Raw genomic sequence first — 23,677 nt, 5'->3', positions numbered from 1 at the left:
GGCATGTTAAAATGTGTTGCTTATTGATGGGCATTCATTCGAGGGATTCTGCTAGGATTTGGGTATCAAAATTATGACGAATGAATTGGTGAGGCCTTTCAGATTGTTCGAGTCGCGAATTCTGCCCTTGCCCCGCTCCTTTATGACGCTCCTCGTGCGCAGGTCCACAGAAGAGGGAGAATTTCATCTGTTTCTTTTTGTTAGGGCTTAGTCAACGAATGTTGAGAGCTGAAGCTACCACCCGGGAACAAGTATGAGCCCACTTTCGATAGCATGCGATGATCTCAACGGAGTCGACACCGAGGTGCAAGCATGCATGGTGCAACCTCGATTGCTTTCTCGAGGGTTTGAGAAGAGGGGTTGTGAGAGGACCCGCTTAAGCATTCACCCGATCGCCATGTAGGACGTATATATCGCGGACTCTATTCCGAAGGACATGAGTCCTACTCCGAAAAACCCTGTCACTGAGAACCATGCAAACTCGTGCGTGATGCGTGCGTGGCGCAACGAGTTATCCATCTCACTGCCTGTGTTTGTCGACCACCAAGGATGATGTTTGCAACAACGGATAGATGATCTGTTTCCCAACACTTTGCGGCCAGCGAGTACGACCATTGAGACTCTCCCGTCCATCGCGAAACCATTTTTCGATCGATGGGAATCGCATCTTTGACTGATCGACCAATAGATTGTAGATGATACAGTTAGGTGAATGGCATCTGGCAAGCCAGGCAAGGGAAGCTCGAGCCGTAAACGGCGGACGGGGCCTCGGCGAATAGGACAGGGAGCCGCGGCCAAGGGAAGGTGCTAACGTCAAGGTAGTTAGCACGCAACATGGGGATCTGCTCTAAGCTCATGGCATTCTAGTAGCTCGGCAAAAACCCGCACGTTTTCGCTGTCTGCTCTGCTCACTGCTTTTGCGTAGGGTGGGAACCTCGGCGTGTGCGGTGTGCCATCGTTGCATCAATGACACGTTCGCCACGAGTGCTGTTCGTATGGTCTCTTTTCGAGCATTGCAAGGATGCTTTAGAGTGAAGGTGAGAAATAGGAAACTAGCGAGTTGTGGTGTAGGGCACCCACCTATTCTAATTGCGATAGAGAAAAATAGGTGGTGCTCGGACTCCACAAGTGACATGACACCGTTTAATCGCAATCCCAATCGATGTAACCTGTGGTGGCCTCATTAGACAACGGACTGATATCCTGCCAATGGTTCACCTGTTCCTGTTTTAGTCTGTGCAAGGGAAACGAGGAGATCAGAACGAACAGGTGATCCATGTCTCCAAACTAAACGCCTACACGGCCACGGCGCACTTCTCATACTTTGGCATATTCGTGGAGAAGCGCAAGCCAGGGAGCTGGAACAGAAACCTACATAAATCGCATCCTGCGGAGTGTACATCCCTCGGGGCCAGGTCCGTTGTTCATACAATGCCTTTGGGATATGACGTTCGCCCAGTTTTTGGATAGGAACATGGCACTTTTCGTTGGAGGAACGGCGGCTCTATGGCCCCGCTTTCCCCCACTCTTACTGTGGCTGAATGCGTGTCAAGTTTTGAGAGGAAATGTCATGGTCCTTGAACAGAGGTTCATGGTAAATATTGGTTACAGGCGAACAATCGCCAGATCATAAAAGGGTAAATACCAGGAGATCGTCAGCGACCACGCCAGCTTGAGAATTCGCATGAAGTTCGCGGAGTCTGCCACCGTTCCGTCACCACGAACGGGTGGTGGGCCCCGCTGTATAATTCTACTTGTGGTAAAGATCAGAAGCGCGGCTGCATCGATCATCGGGAGCGAGCCTCAGAAGTAATTATGATGCAGGTTTTTCGCAGGAGCGGGCTGCGAGCCGACCACGACACGAGCTGCTTCTGACGTCGCTTCTGGAGACCACCCCTGGTGGGCGTCGGTCTTGAATTCGCTCGCCGTGTTTGATAGCAAAAGCGAGAGAACAGCAGTAGATCGCATGTTAGATACGGTGTCCACTCCGATATTCGTTCATGTGGCCTGACGAGCAAACAAAAGGTTCTACATTCTCGCCGGTCGAAAGACTGTTGTTCCTCGAGAAAACTCGATCATCGACGGCAGCCTCAGCCCAAGCTCTTTCCTTTCGGTTTAGCCTACCCCGCCGATCGGTCACATACGTCGGTGTTTCCGCAGAGCCTCATCCCATTCCAATCCTCGTCCCCAGCTTCCTCGTTTGCGGCTCTGTTTCTTCTCGCCACAGCACAATCCCATCTCCCTTTAATCAAGCGATTGACTTGGTTTTTTACTGCTCAGCCCAAGCTCTTTCATCAACATCACCTTTACGTTTCTCCTTCGACCACAATTGAACATTACCTACCAGATCTCATCGCATACTGCCTTGATTCGCGACGCCGTCTGTGAGGCTCAAGCTGTCAGGCTCGAAAACACAATATCGTCGACTAACACACAACTCGATACCCATTCGTCGTTTACTCGCAAACCCTCACTCGCACTGCGTCAGAGCTTACCTGTCACACTCTCTTTATGCAGCTGAGCACCAAGTGCTTGTTAGTAGCTTCATTCAAGTGTTTTGCGTCTTGAGAACGCGCCACACCCCAGCAAAGCTCGCAGAGCTTGCCGCATCAACATTCGCCAACCTTCCACAGACCTAGGCACCCCTTTCTTCGCCTACGTCCCTTTTCCTTCTTCCAAAACTCTTTTGACATGAATCTTTTTCACTTCGACCAAGCCTCACCTCAAGATAACGACATGAACTCAATGGCTCCAACTTACGATTTCCACCCCATCAGCCCGACCGCCCTAGAGCCGAACCCCATGTTCCCCGACCATGACATGTCCTCACAACTACATGGCGGTTCCAGCAACATGTGGAGTAGCCTGTCACAACCTGCTCTAGATGGTGGCTTGGAAAAACTCCTCAACAATTATGGACCATCGACAGAGCGATACGGCCAAGTGACACCGCCAGACGATGCGAACATGCACGACATGACAAAGTCATTCGGCAAGAGAGTTGACTCCGGAGCTTCCGGCATGGAAGTCAATGACGCCTCAAGCATGTCTCCTCGCAGTTCCATGTCATCAAGCAAGCGACCTTCAGTGAGGTCGTCCCAAAAGAGCCGGAAAGAGAGTCGGACATCAGAAGATGGTCTGGGCGGCGACAAGAAGGACAAATACCGAGAGAAGAATCGCGTCGCTGCCGCCAAGTGTCGTGCAAAGAAGAAGGAACACACCGACCAGCTCGAAGACACATACCGTACTCAGAGCGCAATGAACAGCGCACTGAAGCAAACCGAGAAGTCTCTGCGTGATGAGTTGTCGTACTGGCGCACGCAGGCATTACAGCACACATTCTGCAATTGCCACCCCATACAGGACTACAACATGAGGAAAGCTCAGAGCATGGCGTTCGGTGGCAATTACGGCACAGCATCTTCCCCAATCGTAGGAGATGGCCGTTCGGCTTCTTTCAGTCACAACCACGCTCGGTCGTCCTCGGCTGCCATCGCTTCTCCCTCAATGAGCGACGGTAATGGCAAAACACCTTCAGTGGCTTCCCTGTCGGAAGTAGCCAGGCAATGATAATCCAGGGTATGCCTTTGCATGGTTCAAACAGGAGCAACCTCTGCATCGGGTTGCAACACGATACTCTTTTCTTTTTGATCCGAGTCATTTTGACCGGATGGTGTTTTGGGTGGGTGGCGGTAGGGGGTCAGCAGTAGGAGTTGGCGGAATAAAGCACACACGATCGGGACGGCCATGGCTTTCTTCATTTCTTTCTGTACAATTAGTTTTTTCGCGTTTGCTGCAACCTTTTTCCGGAGGCCGTGTTAGTCTGCAAAGCAACAAGACAACATCAAAATCAAACCTTTTTTTTTAGCTCATCATACATGTTCTGATTTTGCTCTGTGTGTTTGTTTCCATCAGTGTGAACGCCGAGCGACAGGAAATTATCCTCGATGGTAGTGATATTGGCGTCGAAAGGTGTCCATGTGGGAAACAGTGTCCATGTGGGATGCAAGGTGTCGAGGTCGGTGACAAAGATGTCGTAAAGAGGATGTTGAAAGGACTTCAAAGAATTGTGGTCTCGTGCGGCATGAGATGCAGCGTGCCGGGCCTTCCTGTCCTCGTGGTAGATGTTTTCGTCACCATGAGGCTGATGTGATGTTATTGTTTTTCTTTTGGCTGTGCCCCACGGCGGAATCGGGCTGATAACCGATGGCGATTTGAGCAAGTTGACCAAGTTGTCATGTCGAACAAGAAAAATTAGTGATGGCCAGGTGTACCATATAAGGGCCAGGTCATTTGTTGTTTGGTCTTCTGAGGAACAAGATTGAAAAGTCGATGTCCCGGCGTGGTGGTATTGGTCCAGACAGTATTGTTGATTCTTCTGATAGACTGCGATGGGTGCTCGTCTATGTATTACTTCGAACACCCTGCTTTTCTGTTGTTGCTCTCCAGTATTTTGCCATCGTCGCAACCCGACGACATCACATCAACTCCAAAAAGATCTAGTGTTGATCCAAAAGAAACATCAGTCCAGGTTCCAGAAAAGGTATTATCGATGCAGAAAGCGAGTTCCAAGAATGTGGTTTTGTTGTATTGCAGGAGGCAAAAAGTCATGAAGGCGTGGGTGGTGTCGACAGCAGCTTAATAAGTTGATTTTTACTACCGAGCCAAATGTGCTCGTCATTTTTACCAGATGACTCCCAACTTTTGTTGCTATTCGGGGACGGGCCCTCCGCCGCCGACAGCGTTTGCGGGTGCCTAGACCAAGATTTGTCTATCGCCAAGACCTTGCTCGATCTTCTCTCGATCTCTATTTGTTTTTCTTCTGAACAGCCCAGACAGATTCGAATAGCGGGTATCTGCAGATTTTGGATGTTACTGGCATATTCAAACTCCATGACTATGGCTTTCGAACAGCTTTCGCGGTATGGCTCAAGATATCTCAGGCAGAAACCCAAGAGATTCAGATCAACAGAACTGTCAGTGCTTCTTTTGGGATGTGTGGCTGATCAAGGGTCCATTTGCATGCTTATTATTCCCAGATCTGAAGTGTATCTGTGATCACCTATCCGGACACTCCCGAACCTTTCATCTCGATATCATAATTTGGTAAGTGCACCGTAAGTGGGCAAATTTGCCGACTTGAATAAGTAATCATATATATTGAGCTAGGCGCTGCCAGCTTTGAGTCTATATTAAACACTTTCTTATATTCACTGCGATGTATGGTTGCTCATCGCAGAATTCCCTCTACCAAGACTCTGTATGATGGCTTGATCATTGCAGGAAAGAAGATGTACACTTTATCCATGATGGCTTGTTGACAGTTCAATGACTCGAGGTGTCTTCACTGTTAGCACATACACTGTCAAGGTGAGGTCACGGATCAAAGAGGGATTTGAAATACATGGCGTTGAAGCCTGGAAGGCGAAGCGCAGCATGCACAGTGTCATTGTTACATATTTGCTCTTTAATGAGCTCTGTCACCTTGCGGACTCGTTTCTAAGTTCAACACTGGTCAACATTCTCGCATGCTATCTGGTATCTCAAAACAATAAAGACAAATCAGGTCTACATAAGTGGTTGCGTCGGGCAACAGATTTCGTAACATCATACACGAATGCGTGTGAGCATGTCAACACTCAGTATGCCCTCTTGGAACTAGGCTCAGTCCTCCAGACGTCTCCAGAATTGTATGACGGCGGAGCGAGGTCCTCGCGGAACTCTGGTGGGGCTGCAGAGCTTGATGATGCCTGGTTCTCGCTTGAGAGTTGTGGCGGGTAGAGTGCTGATGGTCCAGCTTCAACAGAAGATGTTGGCTGCTTGCTATATGCAGGCACTTCCACTTCTCCTGGTAAGATCTCAAATGGAAACTTGCTCTCGAGCTTCCAGATATGTCCTGTCTGGACATGACGAATCCTGATCTTGACAACCATCTTGTAGCACATCGCAATTGTCCATGTTCTGAAACTGGGGACGAGATTATGGGGGTGCGATGTCATGTCTGCTAGACGGATAGGTTCCCAGATAGGTACGAAAGAACCGTCAAGTGGCAAGAGCGTCTGGCTGCCACGTATTGAATGGCCGACAACCGTATTCTTCTTACTTTTGTGATGATCGCAGCCAGTGCCTTTCGCTCTGACGTTCGTGTAGGTGTTAAGTGAGAAAGTGCAGCCATCGAGGACGAGCTCCGGACATTCGGGATCATTCTGGCCCGATATGGTGTGTTTACAAGCGAGCTCTATTGGCATGTACTGTGTTGCGCTCACACACCGAGGCATCTTGAATCGCACGCTAATATTTATCTCTGGAGTCCTCAACGTCGCATCGCTGGTGAAAGCATGTCTCATCTTCTCCTTGAAGGTGTGCTGAGTTGGTCGTAGAGAGTTGCTCTTGAAGCGTCCATTGCCTTCACTGAAACTGTCTAGTGGTACTGGCGGTTTCAAAGGGATCCGAGATAGACACCAGACCGGGAGTTCTTTCGTGCGCGTAGTCGTATGTATGAAGTTTCCCGGGTTGACCTTTACTTTGAGTTTGTAGGTGACATCCGCTTCTGGATTCGAGCTGGCTAACTTGAAAGTGGGAGGTAGATCTTGATCGCCTAATTGGTACTGCTCATCTTTCCGTCGAGGCTTTCGACTGTAGTCAGTCCGGACAGGCAGCTCGAACCGAAAAGGCCATTCGTATGTCCCTGCAGGGATGGTATGAGGACCTCTAAATATCGTATCCAGATCCCTGAATAAGATGATCTTTTCTCTATAGGTACTTGAGGTATTGCCATTGCTTTCCGTGATTTTCGTGTAATTGATTCCTTTGCAGATTATGACGACGTGGTTTATGTCGACTTGACCTCGTGGAGTGTAGATGACCTTGCCGGAGACTGTTTGACCTGGTACGAATGTGCCAAGAATTCCTTGTGGAGCGCTGTCCACAACGATGTTGATATCCTCGGAGGAGTAGTTGCTCATTCTGGCTGGTGTGATTATGTCCTAGCGAAGCGCATGGAGGTGCACGCTGCTTATATAGCTATCGTTCAGCATGTGTCATGAGCCATACCCGTGCCATACCGGAACATGGTTCGAAGGATTCGCCTTGGCATAACTTAGAGTAATAGCGCTGAGCAAGATTGAGCGCGCCTGATACACAGGTAGCACAGCCCATGGCTGATGTTGGAGGCTATGCTAAAATCAATCATGACCTACTCAGATCAAGGCTTTGCTATTGGTACCCAACACAGATTGTATATATTCTTTGACTGTGTTGCGAGAAGTCTCCCTACAGCTTGGTCCATGGTAGTCGGGAATAATTCTTGCCAAGCACTCTTCTTAAGTTCACCGGTTGTGCGCGCCGAACCGGTGTTGGCACAAATGTTAGTAACAACAGCATTGGTATGCCCCTATGACGTTTGTTGTCATGCATTCACGCAGAATCAAGTGAAGTTGCTGGGAGTTGACACAGCCTCGAAAACTGGCTATCAATCCTCGCTTGCCAGTTGCAACAGGTTACTGAGCACAAACTTGCATCACTGGCAGTCACGAGCTATCCTGCTGCGGACCTGCCTGGTCGAATTGGTGGTCCAAGCTTGAGGCTGTGCTGTTGCTGCCTCGCCCTGCCTTGATGGTCAACTCTGTCCATCTTCACACCTAAACTCGGTGCAACTATCAGATATCATCACGGTCATCATGCCAGAACCAACGCGACTGCTGGATCTTCCAGTAGATATTCTGTATCTGATATTTCCCTACCTCGATGTCCCCAGCTTCGTGGCCTTGACATCCACTTGCACAGCATTGCATCAACCTGACATCGCACAATATGCTCCCTACTGGAGCTCAGCCGCGCGCCACACCTTCCGTGTGCCAAATCAACCAGTTGTCGAGAATGATGGTCGGAGATGGCAAAGAATGTATCGTCGACTCTTGACTGAGTCTCGCTGCTTTACCTGGGGCAACAACGATAGAACTTGTCTCGGTCATAGTCAGCAGCAGCATATGGGAGCTCCTTTCGGTCGTGGTGGTATCGGACCAGCTGGACGCCGTAGACCTATGGTGCGGACCCGTCAACACGTATCATGGCCTACCGAGATGGATAGCGTGGAGCATTTGGGCATCATTGCCGACATGCAATGCGGCGGCTGGTCTACAAATCTTTTGACGTCGAAGGGTGGCTTGTACAGTGTCGGTGTCATGGACGGTATATTCGTGGGCCAACCTGCCAAACCGCACCCTGAAAAGCTTCGCTATCCTGCAGGACTCCCTCACCCGAACGAACGGTATGAACCAGCAACCGCTATCAAGCAGTTCTCCGCCGGACGCCGACATGTCCTCGCCCTATCGGATGCTGGATATATATGGTCCTGGAGTCATATCAATATGCCTGCACTGCAAGTCAAATTTCTGAACGTTGACACCGTAATCAGAGAGAACGCTGGTTCTTCAACTCGTGGATATGTCAAAAAAGTCGTTGCGGGCTGGGCAAAAAGCGCTGCTTTGGTAGTGGGTACCGGTATCGTTATGTGGGAACCCTTGACTCGTGGCCCGAGACAGCCAGACTGTGATGAAAATGATACTGTATTGGTATTGGAAACCGCAGTCTGCCCTGGTACCGATTTTCAGATGCATGCCAAATCGTTCGAGCCTTCGTCTGCAAGCTTGACCATTGGAGAGGTACACAACTTCATCTGTCTCGAGGATTACATCGTGTTCAACACCCATCTTGGTAAAGTTTATGCGGCCAAAATTGTTTGGAACGCACAGAGTAAGGCATTAGACGATGTCAGAGAGCTGCCGCTCGGAGCGGAAGGGGAGACAAAATTCGCTACGGACGTTCAAGGATCGTTCCGATCGTTCGCAATTTTCACCGATGATGGCACTGTGTATACAGGCAACCAGGATGATCATTTGCATCGTCTGTTCCGTCCCCTTCCTACAGACACAAGATTATCCCTTAATCGTATTCCGGCTCTCCAACACTCTCAGGTCATCTCAATAGCTTTCGGCGATTACCACTTCCATGCTCTGCACGCGCCTGGCTACATCACATCGTACGGCACAGAGCCTCAGAGCTGTGGCTGCCTTGGTCTCGGTGGGCATGGAGACCCTGAAGGTCGAATCCGTGGACTTCGTTACCAGGGCATAGGTGGAGATGGTCGTCTCGTACCTCATGCCAACCTGCATGGCCGCAGGATCTGGTTTGAGAAGGAGAAACAAAAATGGATCACTTTCCTGACAAGCGGCGGTAGAGATCCCGAAGAGGCCAGAGAGCGCATGCGCATGCTCTCGGAGCTCAATGTTCAGGGAGAGGTTAGCGAATGGATCGAGCAAGAAGGCAATGCTTGGGAGCAGAAGTATGGAGGACCAGACAACACACAAAGCGATGATGATCTCCGGAACTACTTCGCACTCAGTGTCACAGCAGCTGGTTGGCACTCTGGTGCCCTGGTCCTCGTTAACGAGGAGAAGGCGAAGAGAATCAGCGAAGCCTGTCTCGAAGCCACGGAAGATGAACCCAAGCACGATGCTGTGGCTAGAGAAGAGAATAGTACGCAGGAAGATCAAACTGACAATCGTGGGTTACTCAATCGCGCTCTCGGCTACGCAGGCGACCTTGTACGGTGGCTCAATGGCTCACCTCGTACAGATACCACAGGACCCGACTTCCGTGACCCCAACGATCCCGACGCCTTTGTCAATCCGCAGAACCATGGTGCCGTTGCTGAGGATGGCCGTGCCTATGTCTGGGCAAAAGACTCTTTCCCACGTCTGAGACTCGCGAACGGAGAAGAGATGCCAGGTGAGGTTGAGTTCTCTGAATGGAGATCAGGAAGACCAGAGTGGGAGGGTAAGATTGAGGGTTATTAGTTTAAACGAGGACGAAGATCTGACCGACGATTGATGAGTATTGATGATTGAACGACGTTATCTTGAGAATTGTTGCGATTGCCCCTCAGTAGAACGTGTACTCACCTAGGTAGAGCAAAAGTACTGCGGATAGTCCTTTTCAGCTTGTTCGAGTGTATCCGCTCTAGGTGACAGATCGTCGCTCACTGCTATTTGAATTGCTTGATGCTTACTTTGCTACCCTTGGTCGTCCTTGCCTTCATTTTCAACCGCTCCTTGATGGTCTTTTAGAACATCCTCCTTTTGCATAAGACTAATATCAAAATCATCCACACCTTCGACGCTGCTCTCATCTAGACACTGCTCTCAGTATTCCTATGGTTCCAACTCTTTTTCATTGCTCGTTACGTTCAACATCTTTGACGATGGCGTTGCATAGTGCTATGGTACTTAATGCGCGTAGTTGCAAATCGTAGATTTCAAGCTCTAACTTCCGCAAAATCGACTTTATGGTCTCAAACGGTACCGATCTAACTCGAGAAGGTATCTATAAGCCGTAAAGAGCTTCGTGGCACCATTCGTCCAAACTATGGTGGGATGTGGTGCATTTATATCCCAGAAAATTATGGATGATGGTATCACCCTGACTTTGGTACGCTGATGGGTTGGTCAACCTTTCCTGCTCTCCACCCTGTGAAAATCCACTTTTGATTTTTACAATCAGAACATGAATGAAGACGTGTATAAAAGGGTAGGGTATTGGACTGGCTTGGAAAGTTTCTGTTGCTATTGCTGTTGTTGACCTTTGGTTGCCACTTTGCACAAAATGAGAGTGGCACTGATGGGTCATGGAGGAGCTGCTGAAGAGAGCATAACGAGCTCTTCACTTGGGAACAAGTAAGATGACGTGCTTTTTGATCATATCAAGGGATACCTTGCTGATAACTCGATCTGACTGTCTCTGCCGACATGGTCACATGCATCCATATCCGAGCCAGAGACTCTTCCTAGCCTATGCTCTGACTAGGCCATCGCGGAACCTGCCTGTATGTATACACGAACTTCGTCAAGCTTTCCAGCCAGAATCAATGAAATCGCGCTGGGGCAATCCCTCAGCTCGATTGGCGAAGTTTCAACTTCAACCTGATGCCAGGAACAGCCAGATCAGAGCCGTCCGGTGGCAAAGTTGGCGAAGTAATCGAAGGCTCTGGCCACATAATCTGGCGAAGAGGCGTCTCTGCAGCAATGCCTCGCGAAGGACGGAACTTTCGTGGCGAAGTAGAATCCTAGTCCATCTCCTCCTTCAAGCTGGCAACGCCCTTCTTGACAGCATTTGCACCAGCGCCGACTTTACGATCAAACCCACCATCTTGACTGAAGAAGTCGACTTCGTCGAGCACGTCCCAAACAATATCTTCAGCTATCTGTTCCTTGAACCTTTCAGAGATAGGTCTCAGAGAACGACCAGGGTAGAATCTGTTATTCGAGTCTGAAGGGTCGGCAAGCGCGGGAGCAGGTTTGATGTGAGGTGGAGGGTTCCAGAAGCCATTCTCGCCAAAGTTGAGCTCGGCAATACCGCCACTGAAACAGGCGACAGCAGGGAAGTATCCAAGCATGCCATCATCGAAACCTTCGCGTGCGCCCTGAGCTTTGCTGACCTGACTAGCTGGGGGCAGGAAAGCCAAAAGATTCTCAAAGGCAGTGCCGATCAGTTGACCATTCTTGTAGACACGGATGTTGCTGTGGGGCAGAGTACGGAGTGGAGGGTCTTGGTGATGAGGGCCAGGTTGTGATTTGATGGAGGTCGGGGCGCCAGGGGCAGGTGTAGATAAAGAGGTCAAAGACAAGGTGCGGTCTGCATATGCCTCGACAGGTTTGGTTGAGACATAATCCATAATCTCAAAGTAAACATTGCCTTTGTAAGGTACCGGAATCCGATCACGGATGATATGATGAGGTTCAACAGAAGGATCGGGAGCCGGTGGTTGTTCTTCAAAGCCGTCGCCGAGATCGACAGCAGGGTTGTAGTGACCCTCGACAACCTTTTGATGCAGGCCCAGTGAGGGGAGAGTGATCTCAAGACCGACAACGTCACCTTCGCGGATGCTGTCGTCGAGCTGGATTGGCGTGTTGGTCTTGTTCTTTGATGTCTTGGGGTGAAAGAACTTGGATGGCCTGCTACGGTGCATAGGCTCGAAACGCAGATCGCTGATGCCGTAGCTGTAGCCATCGAATCCGACTGGGGCATCTAGAGGAGCTTCTCGACGTGCCCATCCAACTCGTACATGTGGCTGGGGTCCCTTGGCGTCTTCTGACTGGACAGTGGGCACACCACGCACGACACGCACTTCGTAGTAGAGCGAACCCTCACGGGCGCAGACGTTGGCTCTCGCCATGCGCCATCCTTTGCCATTTGTCACGATGTGGCCGCTAGTATCGTAGTGTATTGAACGGTCGGCATCTTCGAAGGACATGCGGGCTCCATAAGGCAAGCCATCTGACTGGCGATAGAACTGCTTGTGTCGGAAGTTAGGGTCTGCCACGGCTAGGGTGTATCGGTATGCGCGCTTGTTCTCGGCTTGGTCTGTCACTTTCTTGAGCTCCGTCTTGCCATCAGGTGTGATATAGGGTAGAGGTTCGTGCGAAGTGAAGATGGGCGGTCTGGGTGGATCGTAGTCGGATGTCTTTGGCGGGGGGATCTGGTAGCGCATAGGAGATGGAGCGGTTTGAGCAACAGCATGGCGGCCATTTGAGGGGCCAGGAGCCTTGCGTTTGGATGGCACTGTTGGAGTGGTACCGCGTGTGGCCTCGCGCTTCTTGGCTGTCTCTTTGCGCTCGCGCTGTGAACGCGCCCTAACCTCGGGATTCAGCGGCGACGAAATCGTTGGCGCATTCTCTTGCATCAGACGATGTGCCTCAGCTATTGGAGCCGGTGATTGTGAGTCTGCCATGATGATGGTGTAGTTTGCCAGACGACAACTCGCGACGCGCAGCTACAGTGACAAACCTACAAGAGGACTACATGGTCCGAGCTTCGACAGGATAGATCCGTTGATAAGATCAGAACCATCTATTGTCCCTGAAATTAGGCACGGATAGCTGCTCTAAGAGCAACACATTCTACACCAGCTCAGAAAGAGCATGGACTGAACACTCTCCCAAAGAGTATTCACTAGAAGCGCAATGCCTCCTGATGAAGTGCCGATCACTTGATCCTACTACCGTGACATGCAGATTTTGCCCTTCGCTCCATGGGGCGCCACATCCTCCACCTCGCTCCTATTTCTCCCGCCCATGGGTGATGCATACAGCGAACCCGACACCATCACCACAATCACCCTCCGCGCCATCCGCATTTCCACCACATTTCACCCCGTAACGACTCTATCACCCTCAGGCTTCATCCCACCTTGAAATGCAACTGTGGGTCTGTAAGACAGGTACCATCGTATGCGCGTGGCTGCACGTCTCGGGGATCATCAGGTATCATGTCCAAATTCGTGATGAAACGCGTGCTACAGCGTGTTTGACGTGTCTCTTCCATTTGCCGGTCTTGTGCTATTGGCTATCCGTGTACGATAACTCGTCTTCCCAACATGTCCCGAAGAAGATCCTGTTGAACAGAGGAGAACCGAAGTAAGACCACTGCCTACTTTGTATGCCCACCGAGGTCGGTCCTTCGCCGGTCGCTGGGGGATATTGCGGTCCACAAGGCCCGCCATTTTCTAGCGAGAGGGCAAGAACACGTAAATCCTCTCTTCGAGACCTCAAAAGCGATTCTTCTTCGGATCTGATCAGATGTCAAATGTCGAGTCGTGTAGTATGGACTTCCAGATCTCGAATAGGACGTCATCTGCCCTCTCGACAGACGTTGAAAGAGACTTTCACGGGTGGCTTGAAAAGAGGCTTCTGCGAGACGGGCCGAGAAAAGCCATCAAAGGGCCGATACATACAGATCCGACTTGGCATCCTACGGCCGTCGCTCTTCGATGCATTTTCTGGCCGCCTTCCACGACCCACATCACGCTCTCGCAAGCTTGCATCAGGCCCCGGAGCTGTCCCAGACTTGCTCCCACTGACTTGTGAAGCGACTGCTCGTTGCATGATCCTGGAGCAATCAAACCCCAATGGGCCCCGGGCTAACCCTCCTGCTCCAAGGAAAAAAATCGCTCTTGTGTTCCCGTTGCGTGGATATCCAATTAACTAGCTCGCGAGACCCGACGTCATTTTCAATGGGCTGATGCACTTTTGCTAGGCGTTTGAGCGAGATGTTGGATGCTACCTCCGTCGTTAACGTCGTCTGATTCGTGATGGTTCAGTCGGCTTCGGCACGCGAAGCAAATTTTTGCGCATACAATTCGTCCCGAGAGCTTCTCGTCCAACTCAGGGCTCGAAGCTGCTGGTTGCAGGTGACCTGAACAATCACCGGACCGTGGCCATAGTTTGACGTCGCTGCTCGGCTATAATGATCCAGCTAGTGGCTCGAACTTTCCCTGGACCCATATATATCCTCCGTGCAGAGCGTAGAACATCGAAACCAAACATCCATCAACAGACCCCAAAGTGTCTCGTGCTCTATCATTTCCAACCGACTCTCTATCCACGCTCACACGCCGCCCGCGTTGAGTGCCGTCTTTGCATCCGGAGCACTCCAGAGCAACCCCGATCTATTACCGTCCCATTGTCTTGCTCTATCCTTTATAAACTCGATTCTCCTCATTTTTCCTCTCGATCCCCTCAGCAGACCTCACCTGGCTGTCATAAGACCTCCCCTTTCGCCCTTGAGCTGGTTCCCCTTCTGCATCCTTCACCCTTCAACAACCAGTACAACATCTTAATCCATCCTCACCATGGGTCTCTTCTCCAAGCGTACTGAGACTGAGGCCATGACCGCTGGTCAGGTCGAGTCGACCGCCAACAACCATGAGCTTCCTGCCCCTGCTGGCAAGGTCACTTTCATGGCCGTCTTCATGGGTCTCGTTGCCTCTATTGGTGGTTTCATGTTCGGTTATGCTTCTGGTCAAATCTCTGGTATGTTGCAAGCTACCTAACCAAGCTCCCGAAGCTAGATGCTAACGTCTCCCAAGGTTACTGGCAAATGTCCGACTTCCTTCAACGTTTCGGTCAGCAGAGAGCCGATGGTACCTACTACTTCAGTGCCTACCGCCAGGGTGCTATCACCGCCCTTCTCTGTGGTGGTGCCGCCGTCGGTTCTCTTATCGCTGGTAGACTCGCCGATGTCATTGGTCGCAAGTTCTGTATCTCGCTCTTCGCTTTCTGGACTGCCGTCGGTGTCATTATCGAAATCTCCTCCGTCAGCTCTTGGGGCCAGTTCGCTGCCGGTCGCTTCGTTGACGGTATCGGTATCGGTGCCTTGTCTGTCGTCGTCCCTATGTACCAGGGAGAGTCCGCTCCTCGTGTCATTCGTGGTGTCCTCATTGCTTGCTACCAGCTCTTCGTCACTCTCGGTATCTGGACCTCTTACATGATCGACTTCGGTACCCACGATGCCTACTCCAACAGCGCTCAGTGGAGAATCCCTGAGGGTATCTCTTTCCTCTGGGCCTTCATCCTCGGTGTTGGTATCCTCTTCCTCCCCGAGTCTCCTCGTTACGCCTACCGCCAGGGTCGTGAGGACGAGGCTCGCAACACCATCGCCCGCTACGCTGGTATCGACGCCGACCACAAGGAGGTCACCGACCAGATCAACGACATCCGTGTCAAGCTTGACGAGGAGAGAGCCGCCGTCGGTGCCAAGTGGTACGAGTGCTTCACCGGTCCCCGCATGGCTTACCGTACTATCCTCGGTATGACCCTCCAGGCTGGTCAGCAGCTTACCGGTGCCAACTTCTTCTTCTACTACGGTACGACCATCTTCCAGGCCACTGGTCTCAGCGACTCCTACGTCACTCAGATCATTCTCGGTACCGTCAACGTTGTCTGCACTTTCGGTGGTCTCTACGTTGTTGCCAAGTGTGGTCGCCGCAAGGCTCTCATTGCCGGTGCTCTTTGGGCTTTCGTCTGCTTCATGATCTACGCCTTTGTCGGTCACTTCAAGCTCCCTCCTTTCGCCAAGGAGAACAGCCAGGCTGCCGGAAGTGTCCTCATCGTCTTCACCTGCTTGTTCATCGTCGCCTTCGCCACCACCTGGGGACCCCTCGTCTGGGCCGTCGTTGCTGAGCTGTACCCTGCCCGCTACCGTGCCACCTGCATGGGTCTCGCCACTGCCTCCAACTGGATCTGGAACTTCCTTATCTCACTTTTCAGTACTGTTATCGTCGACGACATTCACTGGTTCTTCGGTCTTGTCTTCGGTGGCTGCTGTCTTGGTCTTGCCGCTATTGTCTACTTCTTCGTCATCGAGTCCAAGGACCGTTCCCTCGAGGAGATCGACACCATGTACGTCCTCCACGTCAACCCCATCACCTCCTCCAAGTGGGACGGTTCCAAGGTTCCCGAGGATGCCTACGCCTCTGGTGTTGCCGAGCAGGGAAACATTCCTGTTTCTCGCGTTGCCTCCAAGGCTGAGGAGGAGAAGTAAACAATAACCTACAGACTTCAGGAAGTCTTTTGACAAAAAGTTTCAACTCTTATGGCATAGCATTGGTGTATGGGTGGGCAAAAAGGCGCATATTCCTTGTTTGCAATTTTTAACGTAATCGGGAGGTTTATTCTCACTGAGATTTTTTAATGTACATACCCGAATTGTTATGACTTTCAATATTCTACAACTTATCATTTCAAGCTTTCTGTTCTAGAATGTACGTGTGTGTGTGTATATGAAGTCTTCTTTTCCTGTACAGAATTCACTGCTGTCTTGAGTCTCTACTGGCATGAACATCAGATCGATCCCTCTCATCTCGGACCGAGTCGACTGCTCCCGTCCTTAACTGTGCATTGCTAAGGTATTCTGATATCAGAACCCACAACTTGGCAAACACACCCACATTGTTGATCCTCCTTTTTTCTAGACCATACCAAGACCGAGTGTCAGTGCTGGTAAATTGGAGCGAGCGAATTCTCGAACGGCACACGACTCTCCACTCTGTTATGATCTAAATCCTGTTACTATCACGACACGATTCGAAGGGCTCGATCGATTGCACGGCAGAATATCAAGACACGACTTGCAAGGCTGGGCGTTTCGCGATTGCATCGGTGAAATTACTGCCATCTCGCGTGTCAGCTCAGTCTAGATGTTTCTGGCGGTTCTATCAGGGCTCGAAATTATTGCGATGCAAAAGATGAAGGATCGTTGAAACGGGAGGCCTGGCTTTCATTTTCCGATTCTGGTGTCGGTGCTGGCGAGAATGCGATTCATGGTTGAGCATGTTGAAAAGATTGGCATCTTTCTTCTTCACGTCCGCCACGAAAGGTTCCAGACTGTCTACCACCTTAACATCATGTCGTCCTTCCGCTGCAGGGTACACATGATATTGTGCATTCTTGTATGAACCGCTGCAGGTCTTGTTTGCAGACTAGTGACAAGGCTTGGCATGACGAAGCTGTGATGGTCCAGAGACGCATCATCTGGTAAGCTGCCGTCAACCTTCATGTGCTCAATTCTCTATCTCTTGCTTTCGTGGAATCTTGGTCGTGCCATAACGAGTCTCGGAGAGAAACTCCTGAGGCTCTTGTGACACTGAGGCTCAAGAGCAAGGTTGCGGATCATATGATCGGAACCGGGGTAAAAACAAACACCGTCGTGGTCAGACCCCACGTCATCGCTCATTGAGGAGCTTGATGAGTTCATGACTTTTTGACAGCATTCCTTCCTGCATTTGTAGAGAATTTCTTGGGTAGGTGCTCCTTCTTTCTCTGAATATCAACAACTTTTCAACATCAATACAATTTCTCCTCGTCAATCCTACCGCAATCATGGGCATTGAATACAGCACCGCCAAGTGGCTCGCACCTGTGTCGTTCGTCTACGACTTTGCGCTGCAGCAGTATGGGCTCAACAGCACTCCTTCGATGAAGGACATCAACGACAGAAACACATCTTTCTGGAGCCCCCAGCCTTACTTCATTGGAGCCTTCTTTGCACCTCAGCAGATCGTACAGTTGGCCTGGCTGTACCGTTTGTACAAGCTTGATCCCAGCAAGCCCAAGGAGCGCTCCGAACTCGACCAAATTGTGAACTTTGTCCCCTACTACGCCCTCGGTAACTTTTGCATTGGCAGTAAGTTGTACTCTTTTTCTTCTATAGACACACACGCTAATTAGCCGAAGCCTGGATGTATTGGTGGAACAGCGAGCAGCTCAAGATCTCCAACTTGTTCGTTGTCGTCAACTCTCTCAGCCAGCTTTACTTCGTCTTCACCAAGCTCGGCCCCATGAACACTTCCTCGACTTCGTCCATCCTCACACACATCAACGCAAAGACCTTTGCCGGTATTGGCGTCCTCGACTTCCTCCACAACATGAGTGTTGCATACTTCAAGGATGCTCTTCCTTCCACAGCCATCAAGGCCGTGACTGGAGCTGGCTTTGCTGGTCTCGCCGCCTGCAGTGACTGGATCTTCGGCGGATGCCTCGTCTACGACCTGGTTGCCCTGAGCGTTGGCCAGGCCACCTTGAACAACCCCGATTGGAGCAAGATGCTCGGTGGATTTGCCGTCATGACCGCCGGCATTGTTGGTCTGAGAAACTACTTTATGTAGGAGAAAACATCCCTGCGACCTTTTCTGGGAAGTGGCATTGATGTCTGACTGTTTTTAATCACAGCCCTCCCTACGTCAAGGAGCCCGGATATAACCTTGCGGATGATGATGACACTTTTGACGATCGTGTTTGAGCGTATACTTACGGCCCCTCATTGTAATGCACTAGCAATCTGCTACCGATCTATCTCACATAGTCACGAAGAATGAACGATTCCAAATTATCTATGAGTGCGTGTCTTACCTCGATTGCAGTCTCGGATCTGAAGCCTGTCAGCATGCAGGTTCACGAGACACTACCTGGAAGCCGACGTGTTGTGTATGTCTCATGCGTTGCAGGCACTCATGTCTCAATTTTCACAAACGTCAGCCAGATCTGCTATCATCTTCAAGTAAGGAATATGCTCTTCGCAAATCGAATAAATCCAGAATCTATGAACCAGCAGTCAACATGCCGCCTTGTCTGTACATCTGCTGCCACTTTGAGATCTCCGACGACCAGCATGGGTCTCCAGCAAGACCTAAATCCACTTCGAAAACGATACAAGAAGGTCGACGTATCTCCCACCGCCACTCTACGAACAGAGAGCGACCTTCTGCAAGAGAACGGCAGAGAGAAAGTCCAAGAGCGGATAGAAGACATCATTCTCGTCGTCGATCGCACTCCTCATCTGTATGTATCCATCAAAGCACTAACATCCATACGTTTGTGCTCATAGATCCATCCAGAGAAACTATCATCGTTATCAGCAACCCAACACTACCACCACCATTACCACCCAAGAAACCACAACACAAGAACCCCAAGACCAACCCCCAGCAAACCAAATCATCGCCCTTCGCAAACGTATCGAAAAGGAAGATACTCGCCACTCCCTCAACCTCTCCAACCTCCAAAACCAAGTCACCACAGAACATGCTCGGCACTTCACCCACACCAAAGGGTTTCGCTCGCGACTCATTGACTTGAGTACTGCTCATCGCGAAAACCTGCGCATCTCTTCGCCCAACAAGCCACAAAATCAGCATCATACCAATGGCAACGAAGTCATTGTGGCAAACGGCAACAACAAACAAGGATATATCGCAAAGTGGCTAGAAGGGTTGAAATCCATGTCTAGCTTTTCAGGATTGAGGGAAAGTACTAGTGATGGAATGAGTAGTGTAGAGGTTGTTGCTGCTAAGGATGCAAAGGGAAAGGGCAAGGGGATTAGGATTGTCAGTGATGGGGTTGAGGAGGGTGATGGTGTGGAAGGTGGTGTATGAAGAGAAGTCCAAGGAGCACGATGCAAAGGAAACGGTCATGATATTCATCACCGTCAAAACGCACAGTGGCATCAGGAGTTGGAGATTCATCCACTGAGAGCCATCATCTGGTCAAACTTTCTCTGGACAGAGCTCTGGTCTGGGAAACAATTGTGCATTTTGATGGCACCCTTTGACACATCGATTCGGTATGCAATCGCTAAACACAACTCACGATCCGGGATCTGAAACTCAAATAATCGTCACTCACTTCAGCAAACCTGACTCTGCCTTCCAAAGTCTATAACTAGCGACCTTGTCATTGCATCCTTTCTTTTTCCTTCTCATCCATTCGCCGCTCCATCACCAGGAGCGCCTCCTGAAGAGCCATCCATTGCTACATCGCCACCCACTCATCCAAATTATCGATCTTCCTGCCCGCATGACAACACACGACACCCTCGTCTGCAACCGTATAGAAACTACTCCATATCTCCTATGGTCGACATGATAGGTTAGGAAGTTGCGGTAGTGCACGAGATATCCCTTGATCTTAAGATCAGGTCTTCATTTGCCTAACGACCGCACACGTAAATGACGTCCGTAGCCCTTTCCAAATCGCTGCATGTCTCCTATAGATCAAAACGATATGGTGAAAAGTTGTACTACTACAATAATCGGACAATAGGCCATACATTTATGAGAGAAGCCGAGACTATGGCATTAAACATTCTATTTCGTTAACATATAAACAGGGGTATAGTATGAGAATAATGATATCAACAGAGAATCGAAGTAAATAATCCCTTGTCTTCCAGCTCATCCATAGTAGGATGTTCCAGAGCTAGAAGCGAGGGGTGTATGAATAACACTCTGTCCGCTTGCATAGCTCTCTAGTCGATGAAGACTGGCAGCGGGCGAGCCATTGCCATCGAGCATATCTTGTCGCTCTCTCGGTGCCGTTCTACGAACCGAGTTTATGGTCGAGATTGTTTGTTGAGAAGGCGTGCGGTAGACAGTGTTGGTGGTTTGTGAAGTGGGTGGTCGAGGTGTGGAGAGTAGAGCACCACGACGGGTGTCTGGCGAAGGTGTGCGTGCGACAGACATTGATGCGCGTGGAGTGTAGAAAGATGGTAGTCTTGAAGCAGGCTTGCGAGCGTGGAAGACGGAGCCAGCGATGGAAGAGGAAATGCTATCACTTCGAGAAGTAATAGAAGATAAGCTCGAAGTCTCAGATGAGGCGTCCGAGCCGAGCTGAGCCATTTCCAAGATCCGAGGTGGTAGCTGGTTCATGCTGGCAAGTAAAGTGGCAAAGACGGACATGAGATGTTCGAATTCATCCTCTTGGATGGGTATAGGGGAGAAACGAGCATGCTCGTAACGTTGAACAAAATCTTGCCCAACGTCGGGTGGAACTAGACCAAGACCGGAAAGCTGTGCCAGATATGAGCGCATGTCAGCGGCAGGCTTTCTTGAAAGCAAGTCGACGATTCTCGGATCAGCTAGGGTAGTCGCATCTTGCGACTGAGGGTTGGAAGATGAGTCGGGAGGGGCTAGTGAGACAGCACGGGCTTCAACGAGATTGGGCAGCTCCATGACAACAGTGCGGAAGTGAATGTGAGGGGCCAGATGGGCGTCGAGTTGAGAAGGCGAAGACCAGCCAGCATGGGAGACATGACCCCAAGGAGGATTGTGCGGATCAATGTGAATTATGTTGCCAACGGTGGTTGGCTCGTCTTCGTCGGACTCATGGGAATGCTTCTTGATGCGCGCAAGTTCAGGCTGAAGGTTTCTTGGCTTGGTCTCAAAGGCAATCCTCGCGCTTCTATTTGCGGCCTTGACGACTTCCTTGCGGACATTTTTGCTGACCTCGCCGGGCTGTACGGGAATCCAAGATTTGCCAACGGCGGCAAGAACGGAGCGATTGGTGTAAAGTCGACTCGAGTAGATGAAGAGAGTAAGGATGACGACCAGGGCATAGACGCCACCGACCTCGAAGACATACTGATAGGCGTTGGCTTCGATAGCGGTATAGATGAGGGTTGCGGGAGTGATGGCCAGTAAGATGAGGATGACGAGGAAGAGGGTGGTATAAGTGGTGCTGTAGAAGATGCGGAAGAAAGGAATGCGAAAGGGAAGTCGCGGGCGCTTGACCATCGGGGGCAGGACATGCCCTCAGGCTCAGGCGAGGATAAGACTATGGCATGCAGTCGCGATTGTTATGGCAGTTGAGTGTCGATAATTTTGCAGCTAATCATCATATCAAGCCGGCCTGATGACGTTTCAGCGGGAGTGCCTTGGCGGCCGAGGCGGAAAGGTCGCTGGCGGTGGGCGGAAGAAGTCGCGGCGGTGCGGGTTTGATATTGATGAGATGGCGCTCCGAAACGGCGAAGGATGCGCAAGAGACTTGTCGAGTCTTGTCGAGCCGGCGATAAGAAATGGATGTTCAAGAAGGATGAAACGATCAAGGGATCAACACGACCTCCGCAAACAGCAGCCGCCATTTCATGCAGCATCGTTGCCAAGGCCGACCTGCTACAATTAGACCTTGACCATTCATGTCCTTGACACTTTCCTGCACCTAGACATATACACGACACGATGCCTTCCGCCGAGCCCATTCCTGATGCCCAAATCCCTAGTCCGCCACCAGACCTCTCCAACAAGCTTCCTAAACTCGTGCCTCGACGCAAGCAAGACAAGTCAAATGAGCCTCCATTAAATCCTCCACCACCGACTCCTGCCCTTCCTGCGCCGCCAAACAAGAAAGACGTCAACTTCCAACACCCCACACGTCGTATTCTGTCCAAGGAAGATCATGACCTGTTCCTGAATTCACCCGCATATGACTTGATTACCGCCTTTGTCTTTGGTCTTTCCGACTCTGTTCGTCAAACAACCGTCACTTCTGTCCAAAAGGCCCAAAGAATCCCTATCATCGATACAATTACAGGCATATTAGAAGAGGCAGAGCAAACAGTTGCAGAATGCCCTGCCGAAGATGCTGGTGGCTCTCGCTTCGGTAACAAGGCTTTCATCACATACCTTGACAAGATCGAGACACTTCTCAAATCATGGCACGACAAGCTTGGTATAACAGATGCCGCCGCTCGAGATGAAGTATCGACATACATCTTCCACTCCTTTGGCAACAAGACTCGAATCGACTACGGCTCTGGTCACGAGCTCAACTTCCTCATCTGGTTGCTGTGCTTGAATCGCCTAGACCTCCTCCCCCAGTCCTCCTTCCAACAAATCGCCCTCATAGTCTTCCCTCGCTACCTTCGCGTCATGCGTGTCGTTCAATCTACATACTATCTCGAACCCGCCGGTTCACATGGCGTCTGGGGTCTCGACGACTACCAATTCGCCCCCTTCCTCTTCGGCAGCGCCCAGCTCGTCCACCACCCTCACATCCGTCCCATGTCAATTCACAAACCCCTCATCCTCGAAGAGTGCTCCAAAGACTACCTCTACCTCGAACAAGTCACCTACGTCAACAGCGTCAAAAACGTCGACGGCCTCCGCTGGCATTCCCCCATGCTCGACGACATTAGCAGCGCAAAGAACTGGGAAAAAGTTGAAGCAGGCATGAAAAAAATGTTTGTCGCTGAAGTCCTGGGAAAGCTTCCTGTCATGCAGCATTTCTTGTTTGGAGGTCTCGTACCTGCTGTTGACGGTATGAGTACAGAGGACGAGACACATGTTGCTGGCGAAATGGAAGAGACTGAAGGTGGACAAGGTCAGGTTGCCCCCAATGGCGGTATGAAGCACGTTCATGACCATAGCGGCAAGACTTGGGATGATTGCTGTGGTATCAAGGTCCCTTCTGCTATTGGTGCCATGCAAGAGATGAAGAAGCGCCAAGGTGGTGAGACTTTGAGGAGATTGCCCTTTGATTAGTCTGTTCTACTTTCCTTGGATCTTCTTTAC

General features: G+C 50.6%; 9 protein-coding genes across 9 annotated transcripts; 6 read left to right on the top strand and 3 right to left on the bottom strand.

The window, feature by feature from the left end:
• Positions 1-2,691: 2,691 nt before the first annotated feature.
• On the top strand, positions 2,692-3,570 carry M437DRAFT_43567 (uncharacterized protein; the record flags this gene model as incomplete). Its single annotated transcript, XM_041020767.1, has 1 exon — positions 2,692-3,570. One exon carries the CDS (start codon positions 2,692-2,694, stop codon positions 3,568-3,570), a length of 879 nt encoding a protein of 292 aa, XP_040881719.1.
• A 2,069-nt stretch (positions 3,571-5,639) lies between these two features.
• M437DRAFT_64325 (uncharacterized protein) lies at positions 5,640-6,965 on the bottom strand (the record flags this gene model as incomplete). Its single annotated transcript, XM_041024408.1, has 1 exon — positions 5,640-6,965. The coding sequence occupies one exon, from the start codon at positions 6,963-6,965 to the stop codon at positions 5,640-5,642; it is 1,326 nt and encodes a 441-aa protein (XP_040881718.1).
• Positions 6,966-7,679: 714 nt separating this feature from the next.
• M437DRAFT_73624 (uncharacterized protein) lies at positions 7,680-9,857 on the top strand (the record flags this gene model as incomplete). Its single annotated transcript, XM_041026066.1, has 1 exon — positions 7,680-9,857. One exon carries the CDS (start codon positions 7,680-7,682, stop codon positions 9,855-9,857), a length of 2,178 nt encoding a protein of 725 aa, XP_040881717.1.
• A 1,265-nt stretch (positions 9,858-11,122) lies between these two features.
• M437DRAFT_44137 (uncharacterized protein) lies at positions 11,123-12,739 on the bottom strand (the record flags this gene model as incomplete). Its single annotated transcript, XM_041020859.1, has 1 exon — positions 11,123-12,739. The coding sequence occupies one exon, from the start codon at positions 12,737-12,739 to the stop codon at positions 11,123-11,125; it is 1,617 nt and encodes a 538-aa protein (XP_040881716.1).
• Positions 12,740-14,722: 1,983 nt separating this feature from the next.
• M437DRAFT_44449 (general substrate transporter) lies at positions 14,723-16,377 on the top strand (the record flags this gene model as incomplete). Its single annotated transcript, XM_041020901.1, has 2 exons — positions 14,723-14,867; positions 14,924-16,377. 2 exons carry the CDS (start codon positions 14,723-14,725, stop codon positions 16,375-16,377), a joined length of 1,599 nt encoding a protein of 532 aa, XP_040881715.1.
• Positions 16,378-17,714: 1,337 nt separating this feature from the next.
• Positions 17,715-18,499, top strand: M437DRAFT_44255 (uncharacterized protein; the record flags this gene model as incomplete). The annotated part of the gene is made up of 2 exons (XM_041020878.1): positions 17,715-18,018; positions 18,069-18,499. 2 exons carry the CDS (start codon positions 17,715-17,717, stop codon positions 18,497-18,499), a joined length of 735 nt encoding a protein of 244 aa, XP_040881714.1.
• A 451-nt stretch (positions 18,500-18,950) lies between these two features.
• M437DRAFT_43705 (uncharacterized protein) lies at positions 18,951-19,765 on the top strand (the record flags this gene model as incomplete). Its single annotated transcript, XM_041020788.1, has 2 exons — positions 18,951-19,172; positions 19,229-19,765. The coding sequence occupies 2 exons, from the start codon at positions 18,951-18,953 to the stop codon at positions 19,763-19,765; spliced, it is 759 nt and encodes a 252-aa protein (XP_040881713.1).
• A 798-nt stretch (positions 19,766-20,563) lies between these two features.
• On the bottom strand, positions 20,564-21,901 carry M437DRAFT_43286 (uncharacterized protein; the record flags this gene model as incomplete). The annotated part of the gene is made up of 1 exon (XM_041020719.1): positions 20,564-21,901. The coding sequence occupies one exon, from the start codon at positions 21,899-21,901 to the stop codon at positions 20,564-20,566; it is 1,338 nt and encodes a 445-aa protein (XP_040881712.1).
• A 444-nt stretch (positions 21,902-22,345) lies between these two features.
• Positions 22,346-23,647, top strand: M437DRAFT_43244 (Phosphotyrosyl phosphatase activator; the record flags this gene model as incomplete). Its single annotated transcript, XM_041020710.1, has 1 exon — positions 22,346-23,647. One exon carries the CDS (start codon positions 22,346-22,348, stop codon positions 23,645-23,647), a length of 1,302 nt encoding a protein of 433 aa, XP_040881711.1.
• Between the last annotated feature and the right edge of the window lie 30 nt (positions 23,648-23,677).

The sequence above is a fragment of the Aureobasidium melanogenum genome (genome assembly GCF_000721775.1).
Source record: "Aureobasidium melanogenum CBS 110374 unplaced genomic scaffold scaffold_5, whole genome shotgun sequence".
Taxonomy (NCBI): domain Eukaryota; kingdom Fungi; phylum Ascomycota; class Dothideomycetes; order Dothideales; family Saccotheciaceae; genus Aureobasidium; species Aureobasidium melanogenum.
Note: the sequence above shows the minus strand (reverse complement) of the source record. Positions and strands in the feature narration are given on the sequence as shown.